Raw genomic sequence first — 27,871 nt, forward strand, 5'->3', positions numbered from 1 at the left:
AGTTCAAGGTTAGCCTCAACAACTTAGCGAGGCTCTAAGCAATTTAGTGATGCCCTGTCTCAAAATTTTAAAAAGGGCTGGGGATGTAGCTCAATAATAAAGCACCCCTGGGGTCAATCTCCAATACAAAAAAAAAAAAAAAAATTAAAGAAAAAATCAGTTTAGCACAGTATTAGCACCATCAGGGTCACACACTAAGGTCTAGAGGCTTCCAGATGTTTCATGAACCTAATTCCAGAATGTCGCCTTCGTGCGTCTTTCGGGAGTGATGTGAACAAGCCCTCTCTCTCCCTGGGATTCTGGGATTCGCAGTGTCCGCGAAGGGTCTGGACGCCAAGGGCAACAGCATCGAGCACACTCCGCTGCCGCTCCCGCCTCCGCTCTGGGCGGGTCGTTCAGGGGCCCTTCTTTCTCTCTTCTTTTGGGGGTACGGAATACAGAGGATTGAAACCAGGGGCTCCATACCGCTAAGGACCATCCCCAGCCCCCTTAATGTTTTATTTTGAGACAGGGTCTCCTTGTTGGCCTCGAACTTGCGATCTCCTGCCCCAGCCTCCCGAGTCGCTGGGATTACTGGCCGCGCGGGCGCCCCGCGCTCAGGGAGCCTCTTCGAATTAGCCAATGAGAAGCGCACCGTCCCCGGTCGCCTGGGAAACCGCGTGACAACAAGATGGCGGCGCCGGGACGGCTCGCCGGCCCTGCGTGGTGAGTCCCGGCCCAGGGCCTTTCAGCTCCCGCAGCTCCCCAGCGGGCTGCGGCCCGAGCCCCGAGGGTCCCGCGGCCTTCCCCGGCGGGCGCCCGGGCATGGCCGTGCGTGGGGCGCAGGCGGCTCGGCGGCTCCGGGGCGGGTCGGGCCGCGGTACGTGGCGCAGCGAGCGCGTCCTGCTGGGGTTGGGGGTAGAAGCGTGCGCTGGGGTGCAGCGCTGGGCCATGGTGGCCACCAGCCCAGGAGGGAGGTCCCTCCCCAGAGACGTGGACCCCGAGGACACCGGCGCGGGTCCCAAGACCAGGACAGCCCCTAGCCTTAGGCTGCCCTGGGGTCCCCATAACGAAGGCGGGAGACCCGGCTCTGACCTCAGGTCCTCCACTCTGAAGTTGAAGGAGACACAGCCGTGTGCCCAGGAATCCCCAGAAGTCCCCAGACTGATGGGGAGACGTTGTCTCCGCCCTCGGAGGTCTCCCGTGAGCCAAGGGGAGGTTAATCTGGACACGGAGTGTCGAATTGGACCGGAGTGAGGCTGGAAGCAGGGCAGTTAGGGCGGGGCCACTGTGACATCCCTTTGTGCAGCAAGCACCCTCTGAGGGTGGCCAACAGTGAGCACGGGAAGGAGGGACTGTGGTGAGACATTGTAGAGTTTAACCTGCAGGATTCGGTGACTGATCGGATTAGGAGGGAAGAAAGGAGAGAATTTTGTGCTTGATGATGGGGTCCGATTACAAAAGGGGGAGATGGAGGAGCTGCTTTTGTGGGGAAATGTTGGGTTGGGTTAGGGGACCTTTTTTTCTCCATGACAGCTTTATTGATATATGACTCATATACATTTCAGCTTTATTGATATATAACTCATAAACATTTCGCTTTTTTAAGTTACAAATTTCCATCATTTTTATAGATATTCCATTTAAATGAAATGTCCAAAATGGTCAAATCTATAGAGACAGAAAGTAGATTAGTGGCTGCCCAGGGCTGACTCGGAAAGACAGGACTGGCCTGGAGGGTAAATTGGGGGTGACTGCTGAAGGGTACAGAGTTTTCTGTTTGTTTTGGTACTCGGGATTGAACCCGGGGAAGCTTCACCACTGAACTACATCCCCAGTCCTTTTACCTAGTAATTTGAGACAGGATGTCACTAAGTTGCTGAGTCTGACTTCCAACTTGTGTGATTCTCCTCAGCCTCCAAGTTACTGGGATTACAGGTGTGCACCACCCCACCTGGCTACAGGATCTTTTTGTGCTGATGAAAATGTTCTAAATTTGTGGTGACAGTTTCACAACCCCATGAATGTATCAAAAACTTAACTTTACACTTTTTAAAGGGTGAGGTATGTGATTTAAGTCTTAACAAAGCAATTTTAAAAAAATACTACATACTATGTGATTCTATTTACGTAACTTTCTTGAAGTGGATATAAGAGCGGCCTTTGCTTGGGGTTAGGGCTGGGAAGGGAGGTTGTGACCCTGAAGAGGCAGCAGGGGGAAGACTGTGGAGAAAGACAAGGCCGCTTCTCATACCCTTCGTCTCCCCAAGTGATTAGAGGGCACCAGCTGTACAAAGCCTCTGATCTTGAACTATGATTATATAAGATGTAGCTATTGAAGGAGATTGAATGAAGAATACCGGGATCTCTCTGTACCAGTTCCCTAATTTCTTGTAAATCTATAATAATTTTGAAATAAAAAGCTAAACTGAAGGACAAGGAGAAAAAAAAAAAGAGGTGTCAGCCTGGTCAAGGGACGAACACGGGCGAGAAGGGGAGTTCCAGGCAGGGGGAGCTGCGTGCGCTTGAGGTACTGCCTGCAGCTCAGCTGGCAGAGTGCAGGGCGGTCAGGTGGAGGGTGTCGTGGTCAGGTGGAGGGTGAAGTCAGGAGACATGGACAGGCACCAGATGTAGGAATTTTGACTTTTTTTTTTTCCTGTGGTTGAGAAGGAGCCCGTGGGAGCTTTGTGAGGGATGTGTCATGTCACTTTTGTGTTTTAAGATGCCTCTGGCAGTGTGTGGAGGTTGGTGAGGGCAACCAAGAGGGGCTGCCATCCTTGGCCAAACACCACGAGGATGCCCAGACCAGACAGGGCAGGGCAGGGGCAGGGTGGGGAGGCTGGAGGATGGGGGTGAGGACACTGGGCCTGGGCCCTGGGGGAAGGATTCTCCTGAAGAAGGGGCAGGGCATGAGCACTACCCTCTAGAACAAAGGCACAGGTGGCTGTCTTGAGCTGTTGGCAGCTTCAGGGCCGGGGCAGAGGCCAGTGCCACATCTCCCAAGAGGAACCTCCTCAAAAGACTTGGTTCAGACTCTCAGTAATGGAGGGCCTTTCTTTGACTCTAAGACATCTAGGTATTAGTCTTTTCTTTCTTTCTTTTTCTTTTTTTTTTTGTGGTACTAGGGATGGAACCCAGGGGCACTCTACCACCAAGCTACATCCCAGCCCTTTTTATTTTGAGACAGGGTCTCGCTAAGTTGCTGAGGCTGGCCTTGAATTTGTGATCCTCCTGCCTCAGCCTCCTGAACAGCTGGGATTGCAGGTGTGTGCCACCATGCCCAGCAATATTAGCCACTTAATACATTTAATGTACTGCATAGAGTAGTGGCCCCTCTCTGCATCTTGGTGTGCATACCTCTTTACTGGAAGAAAGAGGAAAGGAAGGCAAACCAACAGTTATGAGTGTCTAGTTCTAGGTGCCAATAACAACAAACCCCACAATAGCCACGCTCAGTTTTCAAGTACTTCCTTTGAGCTTGGCACTGGGCTGGGTGCCTTGTTTCTCTGAATCCCTTGGTAACCTGCCTGGGTGGTACTGTTACTGTCTGTATTTTGCATCAGAGGAACTGAGGTGCCGGTTACACAACGGGTGGCAGAATCTGCAGAGTCTGGGTTCTTGACCTATGTATCACTTAGGCGCGGTTTTGGCTGAATCTTGCCCCTGGGTTGCCCTCTCTGCCTCTGTGGGTTGGGCATGTTTGCACAGGTGGCACCTGGGTTCTAATAGGAGAGGAGGAGACACCTGGGCTTTGTATCCGCCAGCTCACTGATGGATGGACAGAAGCCCCAGGCCTCCTGCTGTAGTCTTTTACCCAGGCTCTAAGTTTGGAAAGCTCCAGACAAAGGGGCTGCACCACCCCGCTTCACAGCACTGTCCCCAGCACCTCCAGGTCTCCGTGTGCAGGGCAGAGAGAGCCGGTTACCCAAAGGAAAAGGCCACCAGACCCTCTGCCAGGCATTGGAGGAGTGAGGGCCACTTCTCCTGGACAGTGCTCCCTCTTAGGAAGAGTAGATAGAGAAGAGAAGCTTCGGGCTACTCCTGGGCCTGAAGCCATAGGTCCCCACTGTCCCCAAGGGCTGACTTCCTCTTTCCTCTCAGGGAGTTACTGACAGCTAGGATCTAGACTAGAACTATGAGCTCACCTCTGGCCTCCCTTAGCAAGACCCGGAAAGTGCCCCTGCAGTCGGAACCTGTGGATCCTGGGTAAGAAGCTGGCCTTGTGGGGTCTTTGTGTCCCTGCCCCTTTGTCCACCTTGGCCCTCCCTGGCCAAAGGAGAATGACTCCTACTATCCTGAGAAATGCCAAGAAGAGGTACGTGCCTTTATCCGACCACTTTCTTTCTCTTTAAACCTTCTTCTGAGGAGCTGTCCTTTGTGACTAACGGTTAATTGGATGGTACCTTTTTGTAAGGCACAGGCCCTGTGGAGGTGGCTCAGTGCCTGGCGTTCCCTGTCCACTTACTAATTCTGCAGACTCGGATGGTCTGCCCACTCTGGCCCAGGCCTGGGTGGGCTCTTGGGAAAGGGGAGTCTCTTCTACCTTTTATCAGCTTCACCCTGCTCTGCTGAACACCTCGTGGAATCCTTATAGGCTGAGGTGGTCCAGAGGTTGAGTGACAGACCTGGGGACCTGCAGTCACTGCAGAGCAGAGCAGAGCAGAGCCAGGGCTGGCTCATGGATTTTGGAAGTCTTAGTCTCCCATAGGACCTGCGGGCTCCCCTGTCCTTCTTATTGGAAGGAGTCACGTTCTGAAGCATGTCCCTTGGCTCACCTTCACTAGGGATGGGATTTCGGGGTAGCAGTTCTCAGGAGGCAGAGGCCCCGCTTCTGACTCTTTTGGCTTTGGCTGGGACTTGGGGCCTGGAACCTTTTCCCTAATGGACTTCCGGGGACTTAATTTGTTTTTCCCTTCTCCTTCCTGCTTGGGTTCCCAGAAGGCGAGGGATAAGAATCTATGGAGATGGTAAGTGTGGGCTGTGTCCTAGTGTCCCCTTCACCTCCGACCTGCCTGGAACGCCTCTGGCTGCCCCTGGGCCTCAGCAGCCCTCCCCACCCCCAGGCCTGGGCTTCCCTCCTGGCTCTGCCCCTCAGCAGAGATGTCTTCACAACTTCTGACCCCTCAGTCCACTGAAGGTTTGGCGGTGGGTGCCTGGAAACTATGCAGGGACCAAGAGGGGTGGCCCAGCCTCCTCGCCCACAGCCTCCACCAGCCTCTTCTCCCTGGAGCTGACCTCACACCTTTGTCCTGGCTCCTCTCCTGTCAGATCCTAGCCCACTCATACCCCTCTGTGGCACTGCTGTGGCCACTCCAGCCTCCCAGGAGCTGGCCTGGGAACTCCAGGAAGAGGACTATTTTAATTGGATCCTTGCCCGAGCCCCCAAATGACCTGCCTTCATACTCGTGGGGGCAGTGTGTGGGCTGCTTCTCCTCAGCTGGGGCCTAGGGTCCAGGGTCCCTCTGGGACTCAGCCCCAGGGCGGTGACCTGAGCCTCCATGTCTGCAGAAGATGAGGTGGATATGCCGAACGATGGGCCTGGCTCTGAAGAACAGATCTCTGTCCCTTCCTGCTACAGCAACAAATTTGCTTCTGTGAGTGGGCCAGGTGAGACCAGAGGCCTGCAGCTGGAGGGGCCCCAGAGGAGGGCGAGGCCCTGCAAGCCAGGGCTCCTCCACTTGTCTGCTGAGTCTGAGGTGGCTGCTCCTGCCCCGGCTGACCATGGCCATGTGCCTGTACATCCAAACCTGCCTAGACCTAGTTGTCACAAGGCCGCACACCCCCTGGCTCAGCCTGGGAGGCCAGGCTGTGGCTGGAGCCTCTGGAGTCCCCATCACGTGTGATGTCCGCAGGCCCAGGGTTCAGGGGGAGAGAGGATGCAGGGCCTAAGCGGGGAGCTCAGCCCCTGGCCACCTGCTCCCTGTGCCTGCAGGGCACCATCCCCTAGGTGGCTCTCTTAGCTGGCCCACAGCATCTGCAAGGGCTGGTGGAGGTGTAAACAGTGGCATGGGGACCACTAGGGCAGCTGCCCAGAGGAGGGAGTGCTTATTGGCCTGGGGACGGGAGACCAGGCAGGCGGGGATGAGCTGCGTGGGGTGCGGGGAGGCTGGGACTGGGGTCAGCACTTGCGTCAGTGTGGTGTCTCAGGTGGGCCGCCTGTCTCTGCCTTCGTGTCCTCCCAGTGCAGCGTCCTAAGGAAATGCTGCTCAGCAGAGAGCCCCTGGCCAGTACTGGTCACAAGGGGCCCTCAGAGTGGTGGCCACCGATCAGGAAGTCGGCTATAGGAAAGGGCCTGGCAGATGCCTCTAACCCCAGCTCTTCACAAGGCTGAGGCAGGAGAATTTCAAGTTCAAGGCCAGTCTTGGCAATCTAGCGAGACCCTGACTCAAAATTTAAAAAAAAAGAAAGAAAAGAAAGGGGGGCTGGGGACGTGGCTCAAGCGGTAGCGCGCTGGCCTGGCATGCGTGCGGCCCGGGTTCGATCCTCAGCACCACATATAAATAAAGATGTTGTGTCCGCCGAAAACTAAAAAATAAAAATAAAAAAGAAAAGAAAAGAAAAGAAAGGGCCGGGATGTAGCTCTGTGGTGGGGCCCCTGGGTTCAGTCCCCAGCACCACGAAACAAATCAATAAACAGCCTGATGAGTCTTGACCAACCCCCTCCATTTGACAGGAGGGGGATTGAGGTGAAGAGCCGGTCTCGGTCCTGAATCACAAAGCCGGGGGTCTCCTGCCCCCAGCCGGGGGGCGGGTCTTGGTAACAGGAGGAGCCCCTCCTCTTAAAGGAGCTCTGGGCCTCTGTCCCTGTCTCCTCCCCTGCCATGTACTTCTCATCCATTCCCAGCCAGTGGCTGTCCCCACCAACATCTATAGGAGCTTCCTGCCCTGCTTCTCTGCTGAGCGGCATCTGAGCTGTCCCCCATTCTCAGAACACCCTCAGCTCGTGGACGCCCTGTCACCGGCCCCTCAGATGCCCTCCTGCCAGTCTCTTCCCCCAGCTGTCTTTGCCAGCACCTTCTTCACTCCCAGCCTTTCAGTGTGGCTGTCCACCTGCCTGGCCTCTTGTCCCTCTCTCCACCCTCTCCCCACCCTCTCCCCATCCTCTCCCAGTGAGTTACCCACATTGCATGTGCTGGCAGCTCCTGAAAGCTGACAGGTCACCTCAGGGGCTTTTGACTACACGTTAGAGAGGACCCTCAGTCAACCTGCACAGGCAGTGGGGAGATTTGTTATCCCATGTGCTGAGGCCCCCTGAGGAGGCAGCTCCAGGGCTGCTAATTCAGTGACTCAAAGACATTGTCAAGAGTTCTGGGGTCAGGCCAGGAGCGGTGCGCATGCTTATAATCCCAGACACTCTGGAGGCTGAGGCAGGAGGATTGCAAGTTCAAAGCCAGCCTCAGCAAAAATGAGGCAGTTAGCAACTCATCAAGACCCTGTCTCCAAATAAAATACAAAAAAGGGCCGGGGATGTGGCTCAGAGCTTAAAGCACCCCTGGATTCCATCCTCAGTACTACAAGGAAAAAAAAAAAAAGTTCAGGTTTCTCCCTCCCCAACCCCTGCTCAGTTCCTCTGGGCATCCTGCTTGGTTGGCAATGGCTCTAGTACCTGCCTCACAGCACGGAAGGTGTCCAGGAAAGGAAGGAGACCAGTTTCTTCCATCTCTCTCTTTTTCCATTTCTCAAACTTTTTATTTTGAAAATTTTCCAGTATACAGAAAAGTTGAAATAATAGTGCAATTAATGTCCTTTTGTGGGGGCTGCGGTTGTGGCTCAGTGGTAGAGCACTTGCCTAGCATGCGTGAGGCACTGGGTTCAATTCTAAGCATCACATAAAAATAAATAAATAAATAAATAAATAAATAGTATTGCATCCATCTACAACTAAAAATATTAAAAAAAAATACCCATATGTCTTCCTTGACAGCTGCAGGTGGTTGGCTACATTGGCCTTTTCTCTCTCCATCTACTCACATATATAAATACAAATGGCTTTTTTTTATATTTATTTTTTAGTTGTAGTTGGACACAATACCTTTGTTTTATTTATTTATTTTTATGTGGTGCTGAGGATCGAACCCAGGGCCTCGCAGGCGCTAGGCATGTGCTATACCGCTGAGCCCCAGCCACAGCCTGACAAATGTATTTTTAAGATGCACAATTTGGAAATGAATTGCAGAGATGTCATTTCATCCCTAACACTTCAATAGGTATCTTTTAAGAATAAGGAAATGCATGCTCACAATACGACTGTCCCACCCCAGCACATGAGTTATTTAGTAACATCTACCATCTGTCCCTTCTACAGTCAAACCTCCTCAGGGTTCCACAATCTCAGTGATTTTCCCCCTGATCCAGGATTGATCCCAGAGTCCTGCACCACACCTAATTGTTATTCTTCTCTACAACAGTCTCCCTTCCTTTTAAAACAATGACATCGACTTTTTGAAGAGTTCTAGACATGTGTCTTTCAGAACACCCCAGTTCTGGATTTGTCTGGCCATGCACCTGGGTGACGTTGGCCTCCTCTTTTATTCTCTGCATTGCCTGCAAACTGGAGGTTCGAATTTGAGGCTTCATTAGATGGAGGATGACCCTTTTTTGGGGGGTTGGGTGGATTCTGGAGATTTAACCCAGAGGCGCTTTACTACTGAGCTATCTCCCTTGCTCTTTTTGTTTGTTTGTGAGGGGGTTTTATTTATTTATATTTTAAGTTGTTTAGTGAGGCCTCACTAAGTTGCTGAGGCTGGCCTTGAACTTGCCATCCTCCTGTCTCAGCCTCTTGAACTACTGGGATTGTAGATGTTCGCCACGAGGCCTGGCAAGACTTCAAGGTGGTGCAGCTCACGTGTTCCACCACATACTTACACGCTTTGGACAAGTTAATGCAGCTCAGTGTCCTGAGACAGCTCGTCTACCTCACGGGCACATTGCCAGAGTTACAGAAGCTGATGTGCGTAGCGTTCCCAGCAGTTCCTATCATGTGATAGCTGCTATTGGTGTTTTTATTTCTGCTCCAGATCCTTTCCCTGGACTTTCCTGCCTCAGTATCCCCTCCAGGCCTGGACTCTAGGGGTTTTGTCTGCTTGGCAGGTCCCCCATACCATGACTCAGATCTGGCGAGGAAGATGCAACAACTGGAGCAGCAGGTGAAAGCCCAGAGTGATGAGCTGGTGTCCAAGGTGGGCCTCAGGGGAGGGGCCAGGCTGGGTGGGCTCTAGGACCAACTTCCCCACTGAGTTTCCTGGTTTGATGGCCAGGTGTGGCCTGGAACCGATCTGGGTCCCTGGGACCTTAGCAGAGAGGCTGGGGTCTCCTCCACAGCCGAGCAGGGCCTGGTCGACCTGGATGGGGCAGTGGGACACTGGGCCCTGGGCAGCGCTGGCTGCACCCTTCCTCACCTCCGTGGGACCACAAGGGTTGTTATAGGAGGCCCAGGAACAGTGGCGGTGCCAAAGTCGTCAGGGGCACGGTCTTTGTGCTTCCCTGTGCCTCGAAAAATTCCCGTTCTTCCTATTTGGCTCTGGGACCCTCCGGGCCTGGCCTCACGCCGTGTCTTGCTTCCGCAGGATCAGAAGATCCTGGCCCTGGAGGACCTGGTGCAGCGCCTGCAGCAGAACCAGGGTGAGAGGCCCTTGTGGAGGGCTGACCACGACTCCTGGGAGTGTGGGCAGTGACTTCATCGGGGCTCCAAGACCATCAAGTGGACTCCTTGGTGGGGTTTGGACAGCTGGGCCAGGGAGGGCAACGATACCTCCGGGGCAGTGCTGGACTCATCCAGTACCTGGCTTCATGGCACCGAGTCCCCTGAGGCGTGCCATCCAGAGCATGGAAGAGACATGCTCCAGGGGTACTGGTGGCCCCTTGAGAGTCAGCCAGGGTGCCCACAGGGTTAGGGAGACACCAAAGGGATGGGCCCAGAGGCAGTTCTCGGGGATCCCCAGATGACCCTCGGGCCAGCACACCTGGAAGCCTCCAGGTTGGGCAGCTGAGCCTCACCCTGGTTTCCTCTGAAGGTGAGGTAAGTGGGCAGCGGCAGGAGGAGCTGCAGACCATGTGCACGCAGCTGCAGCGGCAGGTCGGGGAGATGGAGGTGAGAGGCAGGGCGGAGGGAGGGGCAGCCAGCCCGCCGCACCCTGGCCGGAGCCTCCCTCCCTGGGCCCTTCCTCACTAAGCATCCCAACCAGGGCCCTTGCCCTGTCTCCCTGCCCAGGACTGACCCAGAGTTTAAAGAGCCAGGGAGGTGTCCAGAGCCAGGGTATGTCCCTCCTCCTGGGCTGGATCAAACTCCTAACATGCCCCTCTCCGCCTGATAGACCTCATGGCTTCTCATGGGGTTCAATTCCAAAGTCTTTACTGCATGCTAACCCTTGTCCACCTCTTCGGTCTCACCTTGAACCATGCTCTCCTTCAACCCTGGGGCCCTTCCTCCAGTTCTTTGACTACATCAAGCTCTTTCCTACCCCAGGACGTTTGCCCATGCCTTTCCGTCTGCCCAAGTGTTTTCTTATTTATCCTGGGGAGCTTCCCCGTCCTCATCTGTCTCCTCTGGCTGCCCTCCCAGCCTCTGGCCTGCTGGATCTCCTGGCCTCTGATCAAAGCAGGTCCTATCCTCTGCTTCCTTAGCCCCTCATCTCTCTTCCCCTGTGGAGCTGTGAACTCCACGGGACAGCGATCACCCAGGAACTAGGGCTGAGCCATCCCTGTCTTAGTGAATTCTCACCCAGTGACCCTATCACCTGAGTCACCTTTCTTCCATTCAACACCCAGTCCAGCAGCAGGGTCCTCTGCCCATTCCCTTTGTCCAGGCAGCTCTGGGGCCCAGGACTGAGGCTGGGGCTTAGGCCAGTGCTGCCTTTCCGTGCAGGAGGCTGAGCTGGCTGTCCCATGTCTCCCCTTTGCCCCACAGCGGTTCCTCAACGACTACGGCCTGCAGTGGGTGGGTGAGCCTATGGACCAGGAGGATTCGGAGGACAAGACGGTCTCAGAGGAGGAAAAGAGGGACTGGATGACCGCCAAGAAGTTCTGGAAGCCAGGTATGGAGAGGGCCTGCCCCGCTCCTTTCGAGGGATCTCTCCAGTGGATTCCTGTTGGCCCCCAGCTCTCCAGATCCCCTCATTTGTGCCTGGCCACCCAGCATAATGGGCCTCCAAGGGAGCCCACCCTTGCTCTGACCCAGAGAAGGGAGGGCCAAGACCTCAGTCACTGACCGCCTGGCCTGCCCTCCTATATCTTCCCTAATGTCACCTTAGTCTGCGTGCTTATCTGTCAAAGGCTCCAGGGACCCAGAGTCACAGGACGCAGCAAGACTAAAGCAGCTGCCTTAAAAGAGCAGCCCCTCTGTTCTGGAAGCCCCTCTTCAATTCCAAGGCTGAGTCCCCTCGTGGATCCCTTTGCAGGTGCATCTATGAGCCAGACCATTGAGATCACCTGCTTCCCGGGACCCCAGCTCTTCTCATGTCTCACGCAATGGCTGATATCCAGAGGGGTGCCTCCCGCCCTTCCTTCCCTAGATTTGGGTCCATAGCACTGGCTGATTCTGAAACTGGCCATAGATAGTTCCCCAGGCTTCAGAGTCAAATCAGATCCTCATCTTAACCCACCACCTACTACAAGTGTGGTTTGGGCAAATGACTTCCCTTCTCTGAGCCTCAAGTTCTCCATCAACAAAATGGGGGTACACTGGAGACGGTGAGCTAAACACGGAACGCCTCGCCCTGGCCATGTGTGTCATGAGCCTAACAAGTAGGAGCTCTTGTCCTCCAAGGTCTTTGTGAAGGCAGCGGAGCTTTCTGGAACAAGAGTGCTGCTCTTGAAGGAGGAACTGGGGAAGATGACAACACTCTCTTGATTCTTGAAGTTTCCTGCTGGGTAAAAGCCCAGATTCCTCATTGGAGCCCTACTTCCTATTTAGTCCTGGGCTTTGGCCAGATCCACTAAGTCTCAGGACAACCCCCCACCACACACACACACCGCTTGTTCTAAATGACTTCCCGTCTGTGCAACCTTTGCAGCTTTCAGAGCATTTTTGCAAGCTGCCTTGGCATGGCACAGAGGTTATTCCATTTTACAGAGAGGCAAATGGAGGCACTTATGGAGTCTGAAGACTGTTGAGTGGAGGGGGCAAGGCTTAGGGCTGAGAGCCCGCTGGGAAGGCAGCCCCAATCAGAGGATAAGGGATGCCCAGCGTAAGGGTGGTGAGGGTGAGAGCCACAGAGAGAGACTTGGGAGGTAGGACCCACAGCCTTGGTAATTGGGGCAGTCCTGGGCGGTGGGGCGAGCCCTGCCGCCCAGGATGTTGTGGGCTTGGCGTGCAGCAGCCTGACTCAGTGTAGGTTCCATGGTGGGGCTCTCCAGGGACCTAGGACCGGGTTGAGAGGCAAGGCCTTAACAGGTGGCTGCAGATGCTATAAGAATATCTGTCCTGGGGTCTAGGGCTGGTGCTTGCAGTCCTGCTCCCAAGCCCCCTCCACGCAGGATGGGCTCTGGCTTCACAGGGTCCTCCCATCTTCCTGGAGAGCAGCCTTCCTTCTGGCCAGTGGGGACCTCCCTGCTCCCTTTAGGAAGGGGTTGGACCAGACAGCTGGTTTCTTGGACATTGCGTTGTGGATTCCTACTCTTCCCCCACCCAAAAAGGAGCAGCCTCCCCCTGCTCTGCTTTGTCGGTGTGCTCTGAGGGAGGCCGACTGTGGAGCCAGGTGTTTCCCAGCTAAAGCTACAGCTGGGAGTGCCCACACTCATCTGGGAGCTCCCTGGCCGCACAGCCCTCTGGTCCTCTGTGCGTCTTTGCCCTTCTTCAGCCTTTTTTGTTTGTTTGTTTTGCAGGCTGGAGATCCGACCCAGGGCAGTAGCGCTGGGCCAAGCCCCTGCCGCCCTTCTTTTGCCTTTTAATTTTCAGTGTGGGAGGGGCCTCCCCTGATCTCCTCCAGATGAAGAAGTTTTCCATTTCCAGCAGCTTTGCCTCCTGGGACCTCTCTTTTCTCACTCCAGGAGCCAGCTGGTTCCTTCCCCAAGGACCCCGTGTTCCCACCCCTGGCCTCTGGCTGGCCTGCTGCTCTTGTTAAGGACCCGACCCCCTGGGTTCTTAAGCTGTCTATCAGAAGAATGAGACAGAGGCTCTGTGCAACTCTCAGGAACAAGGTCTTTATTCTTATGCTCGAGCACAAGGGAGGCCGCGTGTGGGAAGCAGAAACCCCAGACTGACTCAAACAAGGGATGCATTTATGGCATCTGTGGGGTAGGCTGGGACCCGAATGCCTGATGTCATCCTGTGTAGAGGTGGCATTTTAGTGGTGCCTGCGCTCTCCCTCCTCACGGTTCTTCCTGTGACACATGTCTGTTATCCTGCTAGGTCTCCACCCCTGGTGATCACCGTGTTGATAGGGCAACACCGTAGGGTGTTCTAATGGCCATTCTACACACGTGCTTGCCCCTAACACCTGGAATCGCTCCTCATCACCTGGGAAAGTTCCTGATTTGGTTTTGGAGTAGGGCAGACCATTGTCTGCAGATGCTGTGTTTTGGTACCAGGAATTGAACTCAGGGATGCTTTAACACTGACCTACATTTCCAGCCCTTTTTACTTTTATTTTATCTATTTGTTTATTTTGGTACCAAGGATTGAACCCAGGGGTACTTGACCCTGAGTCACCTTCCCAGCTCTTTTAAACTTTTTCTTTTCTTTCTTTCTTTCTTTTTTTTTTTTTTTAGAGACAGGGGCTCACTAAGTTGCATAGGATCTAACTAAATTGCTGAGGCTGGCCTCCAACCTCCTGTCTCAGCTTCCTGAGCTGCTGGGATTACAGGTGTGAGCCACCGTGCCTGGCTTATTTTTTATTTTGAGACAGGGTCTTGCTAAGTTGCTGAGGTTCTTGTTAATTGCTAAAGCTGGTCTTGAACTTGTGATCCTTCTGCTGCAGATTCCTAATTTGCTGGGATTATAGGCGTGCCGTGGGTTTAATCTTAAAGACCTTGTTTTTCTTAGCCCTGGCTTCCTGGCTCTCCACTGACCATACTGTCTTTGAGGGCAGCTCTGACTTCTTGTCCTCCCACCTCCTGGTGTATCATCTCAACTGTGTAGCCCTGTCCTACTTTTTAAATTCCCAACATATTGGCATGATGCTTAACCCCACAGTACAGGACTGACTTAGGATGTCACTTTGGCTCTGACTTCCTGGGTCCCCTTCTGTTGTACACCCCTCTCCATGGGCTTTGGGGCAGAGGCCAATGGACTGGTGAATCAGACCATCTGTATTAGGCCAGTGGGGAATAATTAGAATGTTGTAGGTCCTGGAACTCTTGCCTTAGGAAGGAGAGTCAGTCGTGCCCATGAAGGGGGGCCCAGCAGGGGCAAAGCCTGGCCAGGGATGGACCTCAGCTTGGAGCCTTTATCCCTCCATGCCCTCTCACCAGGATGTGAGAATCAGGCTACAGTGCCAGGTGCTCTGGGGCATGTGAAGACATGAAAGGGACAGTCCTGCTCTGGTCAATCACCATGGGCCAGGTGTGGGCCTCAGGGCTGAGGGCTCTAGTCAGCTGTGAGCTGGATATGACATCCCCCTTTTGTCCCTGGGCTCCTGCCCTTCCTCCATTTCTCCCGCCTCCTGTGCCAGCCCCCGCCTCCCCCAGCCTTCCTCCCAAGCCCCAAGACCCTGAGCCTGTGCTGGTGCTTCTATCCAACTCCCAGCTCAGGAAGCCACACTCACTCCATGGGTAGTGGCCAGCGTAACTTGTCCCTGGGCCACCCTTGGTGCCCTCCCCCTGCCCTGGCCTAGGCAGCGGCAGGCCTGACTTCTCCCCACCCTCAAGCCACCTCCAGGCCTGGCTGGCACTCTTCACCCCCAGAGGTGTCTTGCCTTCTTCTCTTCCATCCCCTCAAGCTCAGCTCGAATCTGATCACCAGTGAGTCTGTGCCGATGGCTGGGCAGCCCCGGGGGATGGGGTCTGCAATGGCACGAATGGCTTCCAGGCTTAGGCTGGGGCTGGGTGGGGTCACTGAGCCTGGTGACTGCTGGTCTCCGAGACCATTCCCTCTTCTAAGAAAGGGGGGGATAAGTAGCACTGAGGGGCTCCGAGGGCTGCTGAAAGCACTGAATGAGTGCATGGGGTGCTTCTGGTGGGGGGCCATGACCAGCAGCCTGTGTGGCTTAGCTGTTGTCATGCCCCAGAGCACCCAGCATGGTGCTTGGCATATAGATCAGGGCACCTTCACCTGCAGGAGCTAGGCTGTGGTGGCCACTGTGTCTGAGCCTGGACCATCAGAGCATGTTGGGACAATCCACAGGATGAGGTGGGGACTGGGTGGCACTATGTTCAGTGGGCAGGGACAGAGAGATATAAGTGGAATCCCACGGGCCCAAGGTCACAGGCTGGCTTGGTCACAGGCTGGCTTGGTGTTACGGCAGCAACCGGGCTCAGAGCCTCTTCTGTCGGCCCTGGCTCCTCCGAGGAGCAGAGCAAATGTGTGTAAGTCCCCAGAGCGGGCCTGACGTACAGATAGGTGGTAATGATGGCTCCACTTCCTGTTGCAAGAGGGCATGGGGAGGTAGGGACAGGTCACGGAGGCTGTCGGAGATCTGAGGACGAAGGACAGGTCAGCACATGCTTCTGGAGCACCTCCTTGGGCCAGCCAGGGCTCAGCACCCCAGCCTGTGATGAAGGCTCAGCCAGTGTGGTCGAAAGGCAAACAAGCACATATAAAATGACAACAACCTGTGACCAGGGCCGAAGGAGTGGGCCAGGTGCTCCAGGAACCCACCCATGATGGGAAAGGCCCCTGGCCAGGCTTCTCAGAGGAGGTGGGTGGTGAGTGCAGCCCAAGCCTAGAGCCCAAGAGTGAGTAGGAGGTGTCGTGACAACAGCAGCCACCACCAACCACGCACTTTCTCAGAGCCTTGAGCAGCCCTGGGAGCAGAAAGTATTGTCCTCATTCTACAGAAGAGGAAGCTGAGGCTCAGGGAGGCCCACCTGCCCAAGGTCACAGAGCTCAGGGTGGGAGGGAGAAGCCCACTGAAGGGAGCCAGGCTCAGGAGTGGGGGTGAGGCCAGGCTTGGCCCCATGCTGCCGCCTCCCTTTTTAATATAGCCATAGTTCTCAAAGGTGGATGAGGCCTTGAAGATGATCTCCCAGCACAGCAGCCCTCGCTTGAAAGAGACCCAAGGGAGTGAGATCCCAAGAGCCAATACTCAGCAGCAGCCTACATGGTCACTGAGAGCTGAGGTGGTTACCCAGGCTCTGCAGGCTGCATGGCCTGGGTAACATGACACTACTCAAGGCCCAGTTTCCTCATCTGTAAGATGGGGATGGTAATATACCCCTCTCCAGGTGCTCGATAGGGAATCCTCACTTATGGAGAAGCTCAGAAGCCCAGCCTTGCAGGCAGCCAGGGTTCTTTTATTGATTGAATTTTTAACTGTACTGGGGATTGAATCTGGGTATTTCACCACTGAGCTACATCCACTGCCCTTTCTATATTTTTTATTTTGAGATAGGGTCTTGCTAAGTTGCCCAGGCTGGCCTCAAGCTCACAAGCTGGGCAATCCTCCAGACTCGGCCTCCCAAGTAGCTATGATTACAGGTGTGTGCCACCCTGCCTGGCCTGGCCGGGGTTCCTTTGTACCTGTTCCACAGAAAGGAGTGTTGTGGCTCAGAGGAAATGTCCCCTCACCCAAGTCCTGCTGCCATTTAGAACAGAGCTGGACTTGTCCCTGGCCACCTTCACCCTGTGTGGGCTTCTACTGCATCTCTGTCCTGATATGGGGTCAGGCCTTTGGAGAATACTCGTGGCGTGGGGCTTAGTGGCTTTCCAACTCTGAAATGTGTGGCAACACCAGGCTCTGTCTTCTTCCTCCAGCTCTGGATTGTCCAAAGCTGTGATTCCTCCTTCCTGGGCCCCTTGTCCCTTCTCCTGTCTACTGGACCCAATACCTGCCCAGCTCACCCCATCTGGTTTCATTTTTCCAAGCCCTAGTCCAGCTGATTGGCAGCAGCTGAGCTAGATTTCCTTTTCTTTTTCTAGGTCCTGAGTTAAACCCCAGCCCCTGGGGCCAGTTTTCTTTTTTCTTTTCTTTCAGTACTAGGGATTGAGGCCAGAATGCTCTACCACTGAGCTACGTCCCCGGCCCTTTCACTTTTCATTTTGATACAGGGTCTTGCTCATTTGCCCACACTGGCCTTGAACTTGAGATCTTGCCTCAGCCTCCCAAGTTGCTGGGATGATAGGCATGCACCATCACCTGGCTTGGGGCCAGTTTTTTGACCAACTTCTTTCCCCTTTCATTGCTTCTTGGCATCCTCCCTTGGGCTTCCAGGGGAAAGTTTGTCCCTTTCCCCTGCCAGCTACCCCATGTCTGTCAGGTGCCTGAAGCCCCGGACTCAGGAGGCAGCTTGGGGCAGGGCAGGAGTATTGGCTTAGGTGTTAGCAGGTGTGGGTGCTCTTCTGCTTTGTTCTGTGGGATCTGACCCAGCCAAGCCAGCCAACCTTTCTAGGCCTCACCTTCCCAGGTGGAGGAGGATGGGTGGGGCTGGCCTTATATGAGATGATCTTTCCTGCTCTGATTTTTAGGCTAACCAATTTGGGCATACACTTCTCTGTCTCTCACTCCCCCCACCCTTTCTCTTCAGTATAGGGACTGAATCCAGGGGTGCTCCCCTGAGTTACTTACTCTAGCCTCCCCTGCCATTTCTTTTCTTTTTTTTTTTGAGATAGGGTCTCAGTAGATTGCTAAAGTTGGACTTGAACTTGAAATGCTCCTCAATCTCCTGAGTATCTGGGATTATAGGCATGTGCCACTGCACCTGGTTACCAATATATTCTTTTTTTTTTTTCAAAGAAAGAGAGAGAGACAGAGAGAGAGAGAGAGAATTTTAATATTTATTTCTTAGTTTTTGGCGGACACAACATCTTTGTTTGTATGTGGTGCTGAGGATCGAACCCGGGCTGCACGCACGCCAGGCGAGCGCGCTACCGCTTGAGCCACATCCCCAGCCCCACCAATATATTCTTAAAGTAGTTAGTTGTTAAAGGAAAATGATGTCTTAATGTCATTCTGAATCATACTAGGGATGCCTAGGACATTCTGTTTTTCCTGGCAGGGACTCTGTGGTACTCCAAGGGGGCCGGGGAGGGCAGGTATAGCACCTCAGGCAGTAGCAAATGTCAAGGAGAGGGGAGGGCTGGCCAGGGCGGACCATTTTGACAACTGCAAAGGCAACAGGAAACATAATCACCTGCATCTGTACATCCCTGGTAGGACCGCCGCACCACTGTGGGGAAAAGCATTGGGTCCCCAGAGGCCTGACCCACATCCTGCCACAACGTGACTGTCCTGGTGAAAAACAGCTTCCAAGAAGGCCCACAGAGTCACTTGTCTGTTGGAGAGTTGCACCCTAGTGGGCAACTTGCCTGAGGGCCAGGGCCCTTCAAAAACTGCAGAACAGGCCCTGGCCTGTGTGTCCCCAGGTGACACTTTCTGCTCTAGCGTGTCTTGGCTGTGGCACAGGTATATGTGGGGCGCAGTTTTCAGAAGAGACCAAAGATTTGGCAGCTGCTCAAAAGGGTCTGTTGCACAAAAATAGTCATATGCCCCGGGGCCTGTCCCACCTCTGTTCAGCACTGTCCCAGCACCCTCCCTAACATCTGTCCTCCCTCTCCTGATGGTGCAGGGGTGGGGAACAGGCTCTAGACTGGGCTGGTTCAAGTCCCAAGCCCTCCTCTAACTCCCCAGGTGGCCTGGGCTGAATCATTTTTCATGTCTCTGGGCCACTTTCCTCATGCGTAATAGCTCCTGCCTCAGAGCCTCGGGGCTGGCCTCAGGACCATTTGTGCAAGGTAGAGCTGGTAACAATCTAATGTGGACAGAGTGGCCCTCACACAGTCATCTTTTTGGCATTTCACAGCTGCCCTGGGAGGCAGACACTATTGTCATCCCATTCTACAAGGGACTGCTGCAGCACAGAGCATTCAATGACTTGTCTGAGGTCACACATGTAGAAGTGAAGGAGCTGGGACTGGAACCCTGAAAGGCTGGGTTCCAGGGCTGGGAGCTCTGCTCTGTGCTTTTTAGCTGCCAATCAGTGCTTGACAGGCCTGAGGTCAAATCGTGCTTCTGCCACTACTGTTCATTGCTAGGCAAGTCACTCAACTCTCTGTAACCCTCAGGTTGCTCATCCAAAAAGCCCTTACAGCATAGTGTCAGTAAGAGAAGGGGACATGATGATGGGTATTAAACCCCCAGCAAAAAAAAAAAAAAAAAAAAAAACAAAAAACAGCAAAAAGCCAATGCTCAACGAGGAGACAGCTGTTACTATTATTTAGTATTAGTTTTCCTTCCTTTTCCTTAGGTGGTCATTTAAGGAGACCCTGAGGCTACTGCCCAGCTAGGGAGAGGGCCACAAAAACCAGGGCTGCTAGGGCACACAGAAGCCATGATGAGACTCATGGATCTATCCTCTTTGCCAGGGGATTCACTAGTGCCCCCTGAGGTGGACTTTGATAGGCTGCTGGCCAGCCTGCAGGATCTCAGTGAGCTGGTGGTAGAGGGTGACACCCAGGTGACGCCAGTGCCTGGTGGGGCATGGCTCCATTCCCTTGAGCCCATCCCGCTGAAGCTCTACAGGAATGGCATCATGATGTTTGATGGGCCCTTCCGGCCCTTCTACGATCCCTCCACACAGGTAGGAGCTGGGGGTGGGGCTCTGGGGTCCCCTCCTGCCCACTGTTACATGGAGATGGTGGAGCCAGCTCACCCAGGCCCAGCCTGCCCCCCACCTAGGCCCCCATCCAAGCCCTAGGGTTTCAAATAGTTCTAGAGTCTGAGGCACTGGGGAAGCCAAGGGCCCAGGGCCACCATCCAGGCAGGCAGCCGGCCTCACCATTCTTCTCCTCACTGCAGCGCTGTCTCCGGGACATACTGGATGGCTTCTTCCCTTCAGAACTCCAGCGACTCTACCCTGATGGGGTTCCCTTTAAGGTGATGGGCTGCTCCTCAACTTACCCTTCCCAGTGTGGGGATTTTGGAGAGAATGGGGAGAAACAACTTCCACAGCATCAGCCATTCTGAAGGGGGAGCCACCGCCCCAGCACAGGGGACCTGGGTCTGATAAACTCCCGGAGAGGGTGATCCTGAAACTGGCTGGGAAGGGAGGGATAAGGCTGCCTGGCAGGGGCAGTGGCAGGGAGGTCCTGCGGCTGAACAGCAGGCAGTGCCCTCTGGTGGCACCCCGAAGGCTCAGCCTTGGCCAGACCACTGCCTGCCCTTATTCCCCAGCATTCAGGACCCGGTGACTATGACTATGCACAAGTGGCGGGGCTTCCCCTAGAGGCTCCTGAAGCCAACTGGTTGAGGTGGAAGGCAGAGCTGTGAACCACAAATGCAGAGCAGAAGGGGCAGGTGCTAGGCCTCAAGGACTTGAGCTTGTCATGGAAAGTATGAGACGAAGGGCACCACCAAAGGGCCCATGAGGCCCCAGTGGGTGGCAGGTTATTTCCACAGTGAGGGCGTGTAAGGGGGTGTGCACCACCATGGCTCAGAAAACTGCGACTCACAAGTGGGGATGTTTAAGGTGTCCATGCCAAGACAAGGCCTCAGAGCTGTGCCTTGAGGAAGCACACTAGGTGACAAGGGTCTGTGTTGCAGACTAGGCAACAGCAAGGACTTTGCCTCTCTGGACACTCCTGAGAAGGGGGGTCTCTGAGGAGGGTACTACTGTGGTTTCTGCAGGCATGAATGTGGAGTGCTTGCAGAAGCAAGGCCCAAGGAGGTGACAGAGGCATGACTGTGCTTCTCCTGCTTTCTCCCAGGGCTGCAGCCTCCTTGTCTGTAAAATGGGGATTGCATTAGACTATCCCTTGGGCCTGCTCTTGGGGCCTCTGGGCAAGCAGGGAAGGGGAGGGTCCCAGGGCTGAAGAGCTGGGCTGGCTGCTATCACCCCTTCTTCCTGCCAGGTAAGTGACCTGCGCAATCAGGTCTACCCTGAGGAAGGGCTGGGCCCATTCCCAGGTGAGGGCCGTGTGGTAGGCCGACCAAAGGTGCGCAAGGCTTCGGACAGAGTGGAGGAGTACCCAGGTAAGCTGGGCCCTGAGGCTGAGCCAGGTGGCTGGGGGGCTGGGCAGCAGAAGTTCCAGGTGGAGTCTCCCACCATTAATCACAGTTCCTCCCTGGGCCAAGTTTCCCAATGCCCTCCCTGCAGGCTCCAGGATGACTGCTGAGAAATTTCTGAACAGGCTTCCCAAGGTTGTGATCCGACAAGGCCAGGTGATTGACATCCGGGGTCCCATCAGGGACACCTTGCAGGTGAGGCTGGCCCTAATTCCACAACCCTCTTGGGGGCTCTTTACCACCAACCCTGGCCCAGCTTGCCAGAGCAGTGTCTTGCCTGGAGGCTCAGGCTTCTGGACCCTGGGGGACGGCCAGGATGGTGGGTCCCTCAGCGCTGTGCAGTGGTCTCTGGAAACTACAGAGCTGCTGAAGGCTCTGCACTGGGTCCCAGAGAGCAGCCAGACTGGCTCTAAGGGGCTAAATAAAGGCTGGGGGTGAGCCACGATGCAGTCCTGGTATCCCTTCCTGGTTGTCCCTGGCCCCCACAGAACTGGTTATCTCTTCTCTTCATCCCATCCTGCTGCTCTCTCTCAACTTCTCAGAGCATTGCTAAGTCCTGTCTGGTCTGGCCATCCCTAGAACTCTCTCCATCCCCACTGCCCACCACCCTAGGTTCTGGTGTGTCTCCCACACAATGCAACCTCCTCTGGCCAGTCTCCTGCCTCCATTCCCTGCCCCTGCCAGCCATCCTTCCCTCATAGCCTTCCCTATTGCAGTCTTCCAAGGATTCTCAGAGCCAAGTCCTTTATCCTGGCACTCAAGGCCTGTCCTGCACCACTGGGCCCCTCCCAGCTTCTCTAACTTCCTCTTTCTTCCAGTCCAACCTGATTCCCGGCTTCAGCTGTGAACTGCTGGCAATGTCCCAAATATATCACCTCCTCTAGGAGGCTTTCCCTGATCTTAGGTGATCGGTGTCCCTGCTGTTGGGAACATCCCTGTCCTCATTCCACTTATAAGGACTCCTACTCATTCTGCAGTCTCAGCTCAGGTGTCATTTCCCTCAGGAAGCCTTCCCTGACCCCAAGGTGGGTTAGAAATCTAGCCTGGTCATCGTCTTTGTGGGCTTTTGCCTCCCATTTGACTGATGGGGAGGCTTCTTGAGGGAAATGATGGGCTGCCTCCCAGAGCCTTCTTTCCTTTCCCTCTCCTCTCTTGGGCCTCAGTTTACACGAACACCTTCACCCCTGCTCAAGGATGAGTCAGTCCCTTCCAAGGGTTGGATGACTCAGGCAAGGCCTAGGGCTCTCTCTGTCCCCTCTCCATTGATGCCTTCCAGAACTACTGCCCACTACCTGCCCGGATCCAGGAGACCATAGTGGAGACGCCTGCCTTGGTGGCTGAGCGGGAAAGGTGAGGGAAGGGTGGAAAGGTGAGGGTCCAGTGGGATTTGGCCATCAGGAACACTGAAGGCCCCTGGGCCTGCAGGAGTCAGCAGTCACCCAACACACCAGCACCCCCACTCTCCATGCTGCGCATCAAGTCTGAGAATGGGGAACAAGTCTTCCTCCTGATGATGTGGCCCAATGACACTATTGGCGATGTGCGTGCCCTGCTAACACAGGCCAGGTGGGCACAGGGCAGAGGCAGGGGCTGCAGGGAGGCTCCAGCCCAATGGCTTGGCCTGATCCATTCCACTGGGCCCCCCAGGGGCATGGATGCAGCCACCTTTGAGATCTTCAGTACCTTCCCACTCATGGTCTACCAGGACGACACACTCACGCTGCAGGCTGCAGGCCTGGTGCCCAACGCAACACTGCTACTTCGGCCATGCAGGGCCCCATTGTCTGACCCTGGCCCCAACTCCAGCTCTAGCCATGAATAAAGTGCCTGGCCCTGACACCATCAGCTCTACCAGGATCTCTTGGCAGGGCAGTCTGGAGGGGAAGGCAGAGGCCAGGGAGGGGTGGTGCTGACCCCTCCCCTCAGTAACCTGAGCCTCAGCTGGCAGTACTGGCTGCTGGGTCTTCGTCGTCTGGGTTCTTCTTTCTCCTAAGAAGGGAGGCTAAGTGGATCTGTGAAGGGAAGGATCCTGAGGAGGGAGTTGCCAACCCCAGCTGGGTTTCCATTCTCAGCCTCAGCTGGGGCAGCAGAGCCTCACTTGGCTAGCGTTCAGTCAGCAGACACCTGTGCGTGGACACACACAGACCCATAAGCTCATGGGGACACTTCCTCAATACTATGCACAAAGTCATTGCCAAACTATACTCATGCCTTCAAAATGACAGAACTGTGGCTGTTAGTGTGACACACCCACACTAACCAATCCGATCCAAGGGTGGGCAGCCCCAGGGCAGGCATGCAAATGGACACCAACACACAACTGTGACCTGGAGAGTGGACCCCACTGTCTCCAGAAACCACTGGTCCATACGGGCACGTGTGTGCCTGACATGCATTTACACACATGCTGCAGTGCCACACATGAGCACAGCTTTATCACAATTACTAGCCTAACCCAGGGTGGGGACCTGGGATGTCCAGGTCACAACCAGACAGACATTGCCAGTGGAATGGGCATTTAATTGTCTCTAAGGTACTCCCAGGAGAGGGAATGCGGGGCCTTTGGCAGAGCTCTGACTAATGGAACCAAAAGAAGTACCCATCAGCCAGTGCCAGACAGGGTGGCAGCCCCAAGGCCTGGCTGGGAAGAACAGCCTTTTAGGCTGTTGCTTAAGACAATTTTTGAGACTAGTGGGTAAAGGAATGTTGCCTTTGAATGGAGGAGAGGGGGCTACAAAGAGGAAGAAGGGGCCTAGGTTAGGGGGAAGGGACTTCAAGATTAGGGTAGACAGGAGTTGGTGACGGGGTCCTTCAAGGCCGGGTGAGGTCTGTGGGGAGAATGTGGTGCTGAGTCCAGCAGGGACCAGGAACTGGCTCAGTTCAAGCCAGCTTCAGGAACTCCTGTAGCGTGTTCTGCTCCACAGCCTCCACGAAGAGCTCATAGTCCTGAGGGGAAGGGGCAGGGGTAGTCACCTCAGTGCTGCTGCAGGAGGTACAGTACTGTTTTGCAGGTATGACCCTGGCTGGAGTCCTCCAACAACACTCCCCTCACCCCCAATCCCCAGGCCCATACCCCACAATACTGGTCCCCGTTGACGATCTGGGGTGGGGTGGCCTTGGGGTTGCCTGCCAAGGCTCGCATCTCATCCCGCAGGGCGTTGTCCTGGGAGATGTCCACTAGCTGGTATTGGATGCGCTTCCCATCCAGAATGCGGGTCACCTCACTCTGCTGGGACTTGATCTGGGGGTCAAGGGTGGGCAGGATTAGTGGGCAGGCTGGAAGGCCTATGGGGAGTGCTCTGGCAGATGTGACCAGGGGCTTTTGTCTCTCTGCCCCCTGCCCACTCTACAGGAGTGTTCTGGCCACTAGGAGTTATGAGGGCAAGTCAGGTTTGAGGAGGCAGGGGATGAGAGGGGGCCCACCACCATGGGAAGAGGGTCAGAAAGAATGGAAGTGGGATAAAGTTCAGGCCGGGAAGGTCAGGAGCTCAGCCAGGGGAATGCAGGGCAGGTCTGGCTGGGGTACCCCCACACCACGCACACAGCGAGAGAGCGAGATAAGGATGCGGAGGTAAGGGGTACAGACAGTGTTTGTCCCAGTGGTGGGGGATGGGCACAGGTAAACCACGCTGGTGCTACTGAGGACCCAAGATACCCAGTGAAGGGGCACAGGACGGGGCTCAAAGACCCTGGATCCAGGAAGCCCCGCCCCATCCCCCGTCGTGGGGGCGGGTCCCAGGCGTCAGGGTCCACAGCACTGGGAAGCGGCCCGTGCTCTTCCCCAGCAGCGGCCGGTCGTGCACTTACTTCGCGGGAGCCGGTGACCGACGTGCTGTAGACGCGCAGGCCGCTCATGCTGCAGGCAGACGGATATGCAGGCAGACGAGAGCCGGTGGTAGCGGCAGCAGCACGGTCAGACTACGCTGCTGCTTTCGGGAGCGGTTTCCTTCCTGCTCCGCCCGCGAGTCACTGCTCTCGCGACCAATGGGTGGCGCAGGCGGGTGGGGCGGGGCCTGCGCGATACAACCCTTCGAGCTGGAGGACCCCGCCCTTCTCCGGGTGACCACTGCAGCTGCGCCCCCCCCACCCCCCTCAGCCGTAGCTTGATCTGGGGCTCACGATGTGAGGCTGGGGAGGGACAGATGGCAGTGAAGGCCTGGGAGAGAGGGGGCGAGGGTTTAGCAAAGGCCTCCCCGGCTCACCCTGGTTCTGGTACATCCACCTACCCACCAGTGCCACCCTTGGTCTCCAGGAGGTGCTCAGCTTGGGACTTTGAGCAGTTTTCAAACTCAAAAGTTCCTGGATAGAAGGCACACCAAAGCAGGGGCAGCCCTGCCAGGGATTTCCCCTACAGCTCCTCTCCACTCTTGCAGGCTTAGACAAGAAAGGGTGGCCACAGAAAGCGAGGACCACACCCTCCAGGAGCCAGATTGAGACCAAGATACTAGGTTGCCGGCTCTGGGAAGTGTGTACACCAAGGTTGGTGCCAGGACTCTAGAGGCTGGGCTCAAGACAGCCCTTGTTCAAGATCCATAGCTGGTCTTGGGGTGGTCTCAACGTACCCATGACTCCATGCTGCAGATGGCACCCCACAGCTGCTGCTACTCCACAAGAGTCCAGGGAGTTCAGAGGGAGCAGACTCCCAACAGCAGCCCGACTTTGGAGACTTAGCTATGGGTCTGGTTGGACACAATGCCCCTCAGGTCCAGGGCTCAGTTAACAGCCCAGGAAGACAGGCCCAGCTCTCTGAGGCAACAGTGCCTGCTCTGCTCTGGGGAAGCCACTTCCTCACAGAAACCCAGAGGCCAGACTTCCCCCCAGAGAGACTTGCTGAAGCTCTTTCCAATGGCAACTTACTCTATGACTTGGGCAGCTCTGCCAACAAAGTGGTGACGGAAGAGATCTTATTTGTCCCCACAGAAGAGCAAAGAAGCAGAAGTGGTAGAGATAAGGACGTGAAGAAGTCCCTCTTTGCTGCTGTCTGGGGAACTTGGCTAAGTCACCCAGCCTTTGGCTCCAACAAGCCCAAAATGAGGGGTGTGGCAGAGGAACAGTATTGATGGAAAGCTATGAAAAACTGATGTGTCTGTTAAATATTTTATTTTGTACTCAAAATAGGCAATACAAACCAGTTGACATAACAAAGATTCATATAAATAACTGTTTATAAACTTTTTGAGGAGAAATACCCGTGAGCATGGTGGCTGGGCTCCCAACACAGGGTGGAGACCAACCGGGCAGCTCTGCTTAAGGAGGCAGGAGCCCAGAGGCTTAGGGGACAGCCAGCTGGGTGGGGCTGCTCTGAATGGAAGGGATAAGTCACTCCATAAATAAAACACAAACTTGAAAAAACACTTAAGAAGGAAGCTCATTCAGGCCTGAGTGAGGGTCAGGATGCTGCCAACAGCCCAAAGCTTTTTTTACCACGGCTGCCCCTCCACTCCTGCACTGCTTTGCTCCCCATACCCAAACATGGCCCCTGCTTGGCCTGGCTCCAGATCTAAAGACCTGGGGCTAATCCAACAACCAGACACTAACAACTTTGAGATGCTCCCTAAACCAGGAGGCAAGAAAAACCAGAAAGCAGAGGGTCCTAAAGCCCCACAGAAACAAACAACCCAGGAAACACTGAAAGTCACATCTTATAGCTGACCCATACTGGATACCCTGAACTCTTCAAGGAAGTCAGAGCAGGAAAGGGAAAAGACCTCCCCCCTCCATACACCCCAAGAAGAGAGAGGCGCAAATCAGATCAGCCCTGCAGGAAGCAGCTTGAAAGTTGCCCTGTGGTCTGGGGTGGGGGGTTTCAGCCTGATCATAGAACCACAGAGAAGAATGTATTCAAAGTCCAAGAAAAGGGATGGCTGGAAGGCCTGAGAACACTGGAGGAGCTATGCTGACCGCATGGACATAGGGCAGCTGTGGAGTAGTCTCCTGTAAAGATGGCACAGCAGGTAGATTAAGGAACCCTGGCTATAATCCCTGGAGTCCTGATCCTAGTGGGAACTCTGCTAATGAACAGATCACCCTGAGGCTTCTGTGAGAATAAGAGCCCTGAGGAAGAAGCAGTGGGACTGGGCCTGAGAAACTCAGAAAGCCAGCTCAGTTCCCAGGAAGGGGTCCATGGGGCCTGAGAATTCTCCAAATGGTCACTGTTGTGCTTGGCCTTTTCAGGCTCCTCTAAGGAGTTCTGGGTACCAGCAGGACCAAAGTATGGAGTGGGAATGAATGTGGATTCATCCCAGAGGATGGAGAAAGGAGGTGAGCTGTTTGACTGCCTTTGATGTCAGCCTAGGGCTGGGAACAATTTGTGAGGACTTATCAGTAGAACCTGCTAGAAAGTTAATTAGTAACTCACCCTCAAAAGGGTGAATTAGGACAACAGGACAAACGCAATTCAACAAGGCAAAGCCAGAGTGGGAAAGGCAGGAATACTTCCCTCACTAGCTTGTGGCCCCCAGATGCAGGCTCTCTTCTCTTCCCTTCTGACTCTTCTCTGGGAGCAGCAGCAACAGACAGGATTGTCAGGGCAGGGACCTCCTGGCCAGGCTCTCAACAGCTCAGATCTCCCCCACCTTCCAGAGAATACAGCCTATCTCACCCCCAGCACGCCTCACTGTGTGGCACAGTTTTCTCCCATGTCCTGGGCATATCTGTCTGACATGGTGGTCCTTAAATCCTCGATGTCATGGCGCAGCTGCTGAACCTCTTCTAGTTTCTTCCTGATCACATCTGGCTTCTGCAAATCTAGCTGAGTCCCTGGGTGCTGTGTGGCTGAGGAGGAGAACATTTCAAGA

At 54.9% G+C, this 27,871-nt stretch overlaps 3 protein-coding genes across 21 annotated transcripts in view; 1 reads left to right on the top strand and 2 right to left on the bottom strand.

The window, feature by feature from the left end:
• The first annotated feature begins 513 nt into the window (after window positions 1-513).
• On the top strand, window positions 514-26,219 carry Ubxn11 (UBX domain protein 11). Of its 16 annotated transcripts, XM_046468690.2 has the most exons (15): window positions 532-705; window positions 4,081-4,185; window positions 4,918-4,946; window positions 5,488-5,586; window positions 9,070-9,158; window positions 9,546-9,600; window positions 9,993-10,069; window positions 10,886-11,012; window positions 19,436-19,650; window positions 19,869-19,946; window positions 20,921-21,041; window positions 21,166-21,269; window positions 22,351-22,424; window positions 22,500-22,640; window positions 22,722-22,911. In XM_046468690.2, the coding sequence occupies exons 2-15, from the start codon at window positions 4,115-4,117 to the stop codon at window positions 22,894-22,896; spliced, it is 1,455 nt and encodes a 484-aa protein (XP_046324646.1). In that variant the 5' UTR covers window positions 532-705; window positions 4,081-4,114; the 3' UTR covers window positions 22,897-22,911. The 16 variants fall into 16 exon arrangements, 15 of the variants coding, with proteins under 15 accessions (XP_046324651.1, XP_058427023.1, XP_046324644.1 ...); XM_046468695.2 differs by lacking the exons at window positions 22,500-22,640; window positions 22,722-22,911 and adding an exon at window positions 25,448-26,219 and having other exon boundaries at window positions 518-705; XM_046468688.2 differs by having other exon boundaries at window positions 520-705; window positions 22,500-22,911.
• Window positions 23,574-25,044, bottom strand: Sh3bgrl3 (SH3 domain binding glutamate rich protein like 3). The gene is made up of 3 exons (XM_046468699.2): window positions 24,882-25,044; window positions 24,148-24,315; window positions 23,574-24,020 (listed from the first exon to the last, which is right to left on the bottom strand). The coding sequence occupies exons 1-3, from the start codon at window positions 24,927-24,929 to the stop codon at window positions 23,955-23,957; spliced, it is 282 nt and encodes a 93-aa protein (XP_046324655.1). The 5' UTR covers window positions 24,930-25,044; the 3' UTR covers window positions 23,574-23,954.
• Cep85 (centrosomal protein 85) overlaps window positions 26,158-27,871 on the bottom strand; it is a 35,278-nt gene continuing 33,564 nt past the window's right edge. For all 4 annotated transcript variants that reach the window (XM_046468687.2, XM_058571035.1, XM_058571036.1 and 1 more), the window contains one exon: window positions 26,158-27,848. In XM_046468687.2, the coding sequence (XP_046324643.1) occupies window positions 27,688-27,848 (161 nt within the window). In that variant the 3' untranslated portion in view covers window positions 26,158-27,687. The remainder of the gene's footprint in view (window positions 27,849-27,871) is intronic.

Source organism: Marmota monax, unplaced genomic scaffold, assembly GCF_021218885.2.
Source record: "Marmota monax isolate L192 unplaced genomic scaffold, Marmota_monax_Labrador192_F-V1.1 WCK01_AAM20220418_F8-fsc00008, whole genome shotgun sequence".
Lineage (NCBI taxonomy): Eukaryota > Metazoa > Chordata > Mammalia > Rodentia > Sciuridae > Marmota > Marmota monax.

What these genes read in the sequence shown, in the direction of transcription:
- Ubxn11 (XM_046468688.2), top strand. Translation starts at nt 4,115, where the DNA reads ATGAGCTCACCTCTGGCCTCCCTTAGCAAGACCCGGAAAGTGCCCCTG. An exon ending in GGCAGGTCGGGGAGATGGAG is followed by an intron (nt 10,070 to 10,885) that starts GTGAGAGGCAGG and finishes TTTGCCCCACAG; the next exon opens with CGGTTCCTCAACGACTACGG. An exon ending in TTGGTGGCTGAGCGGGAAAG is followed by an intron (nt 22,425 to 22,499) that starts GTGAGGGAAGGG and finishes CTGGGCCTGCAG; the next exon opens with GAGTCAGCAGTCACCCAACA.
- Sh3bgrl3 (XM_046468699.2), bottom strand. Translation starts at nt 24,929, where the DNA reads ATGAGCGGCCTGCGCGTCTACAGCACGTCGGTCACCGGCTCCCGCGAA. An exon ending in CGGTCACCGGCTCCCGCGAA is followed by an intron (nt 24,316 to 24,881) that starts GTAAGTGCACGA and finishes CTTGACCCCCAG; the next exon opens with ATCAAGTCCCAGCAGAGTGA. An exon ending in ACGGGGACCAGTATTGTGGG is followed by an intron (nt 24,021 to 24,147) that starts GTATGGGCCTGG and finishes CCTTCCCCTCAG; the next exon opens with GACTATGAGCTCTTCGTGGA.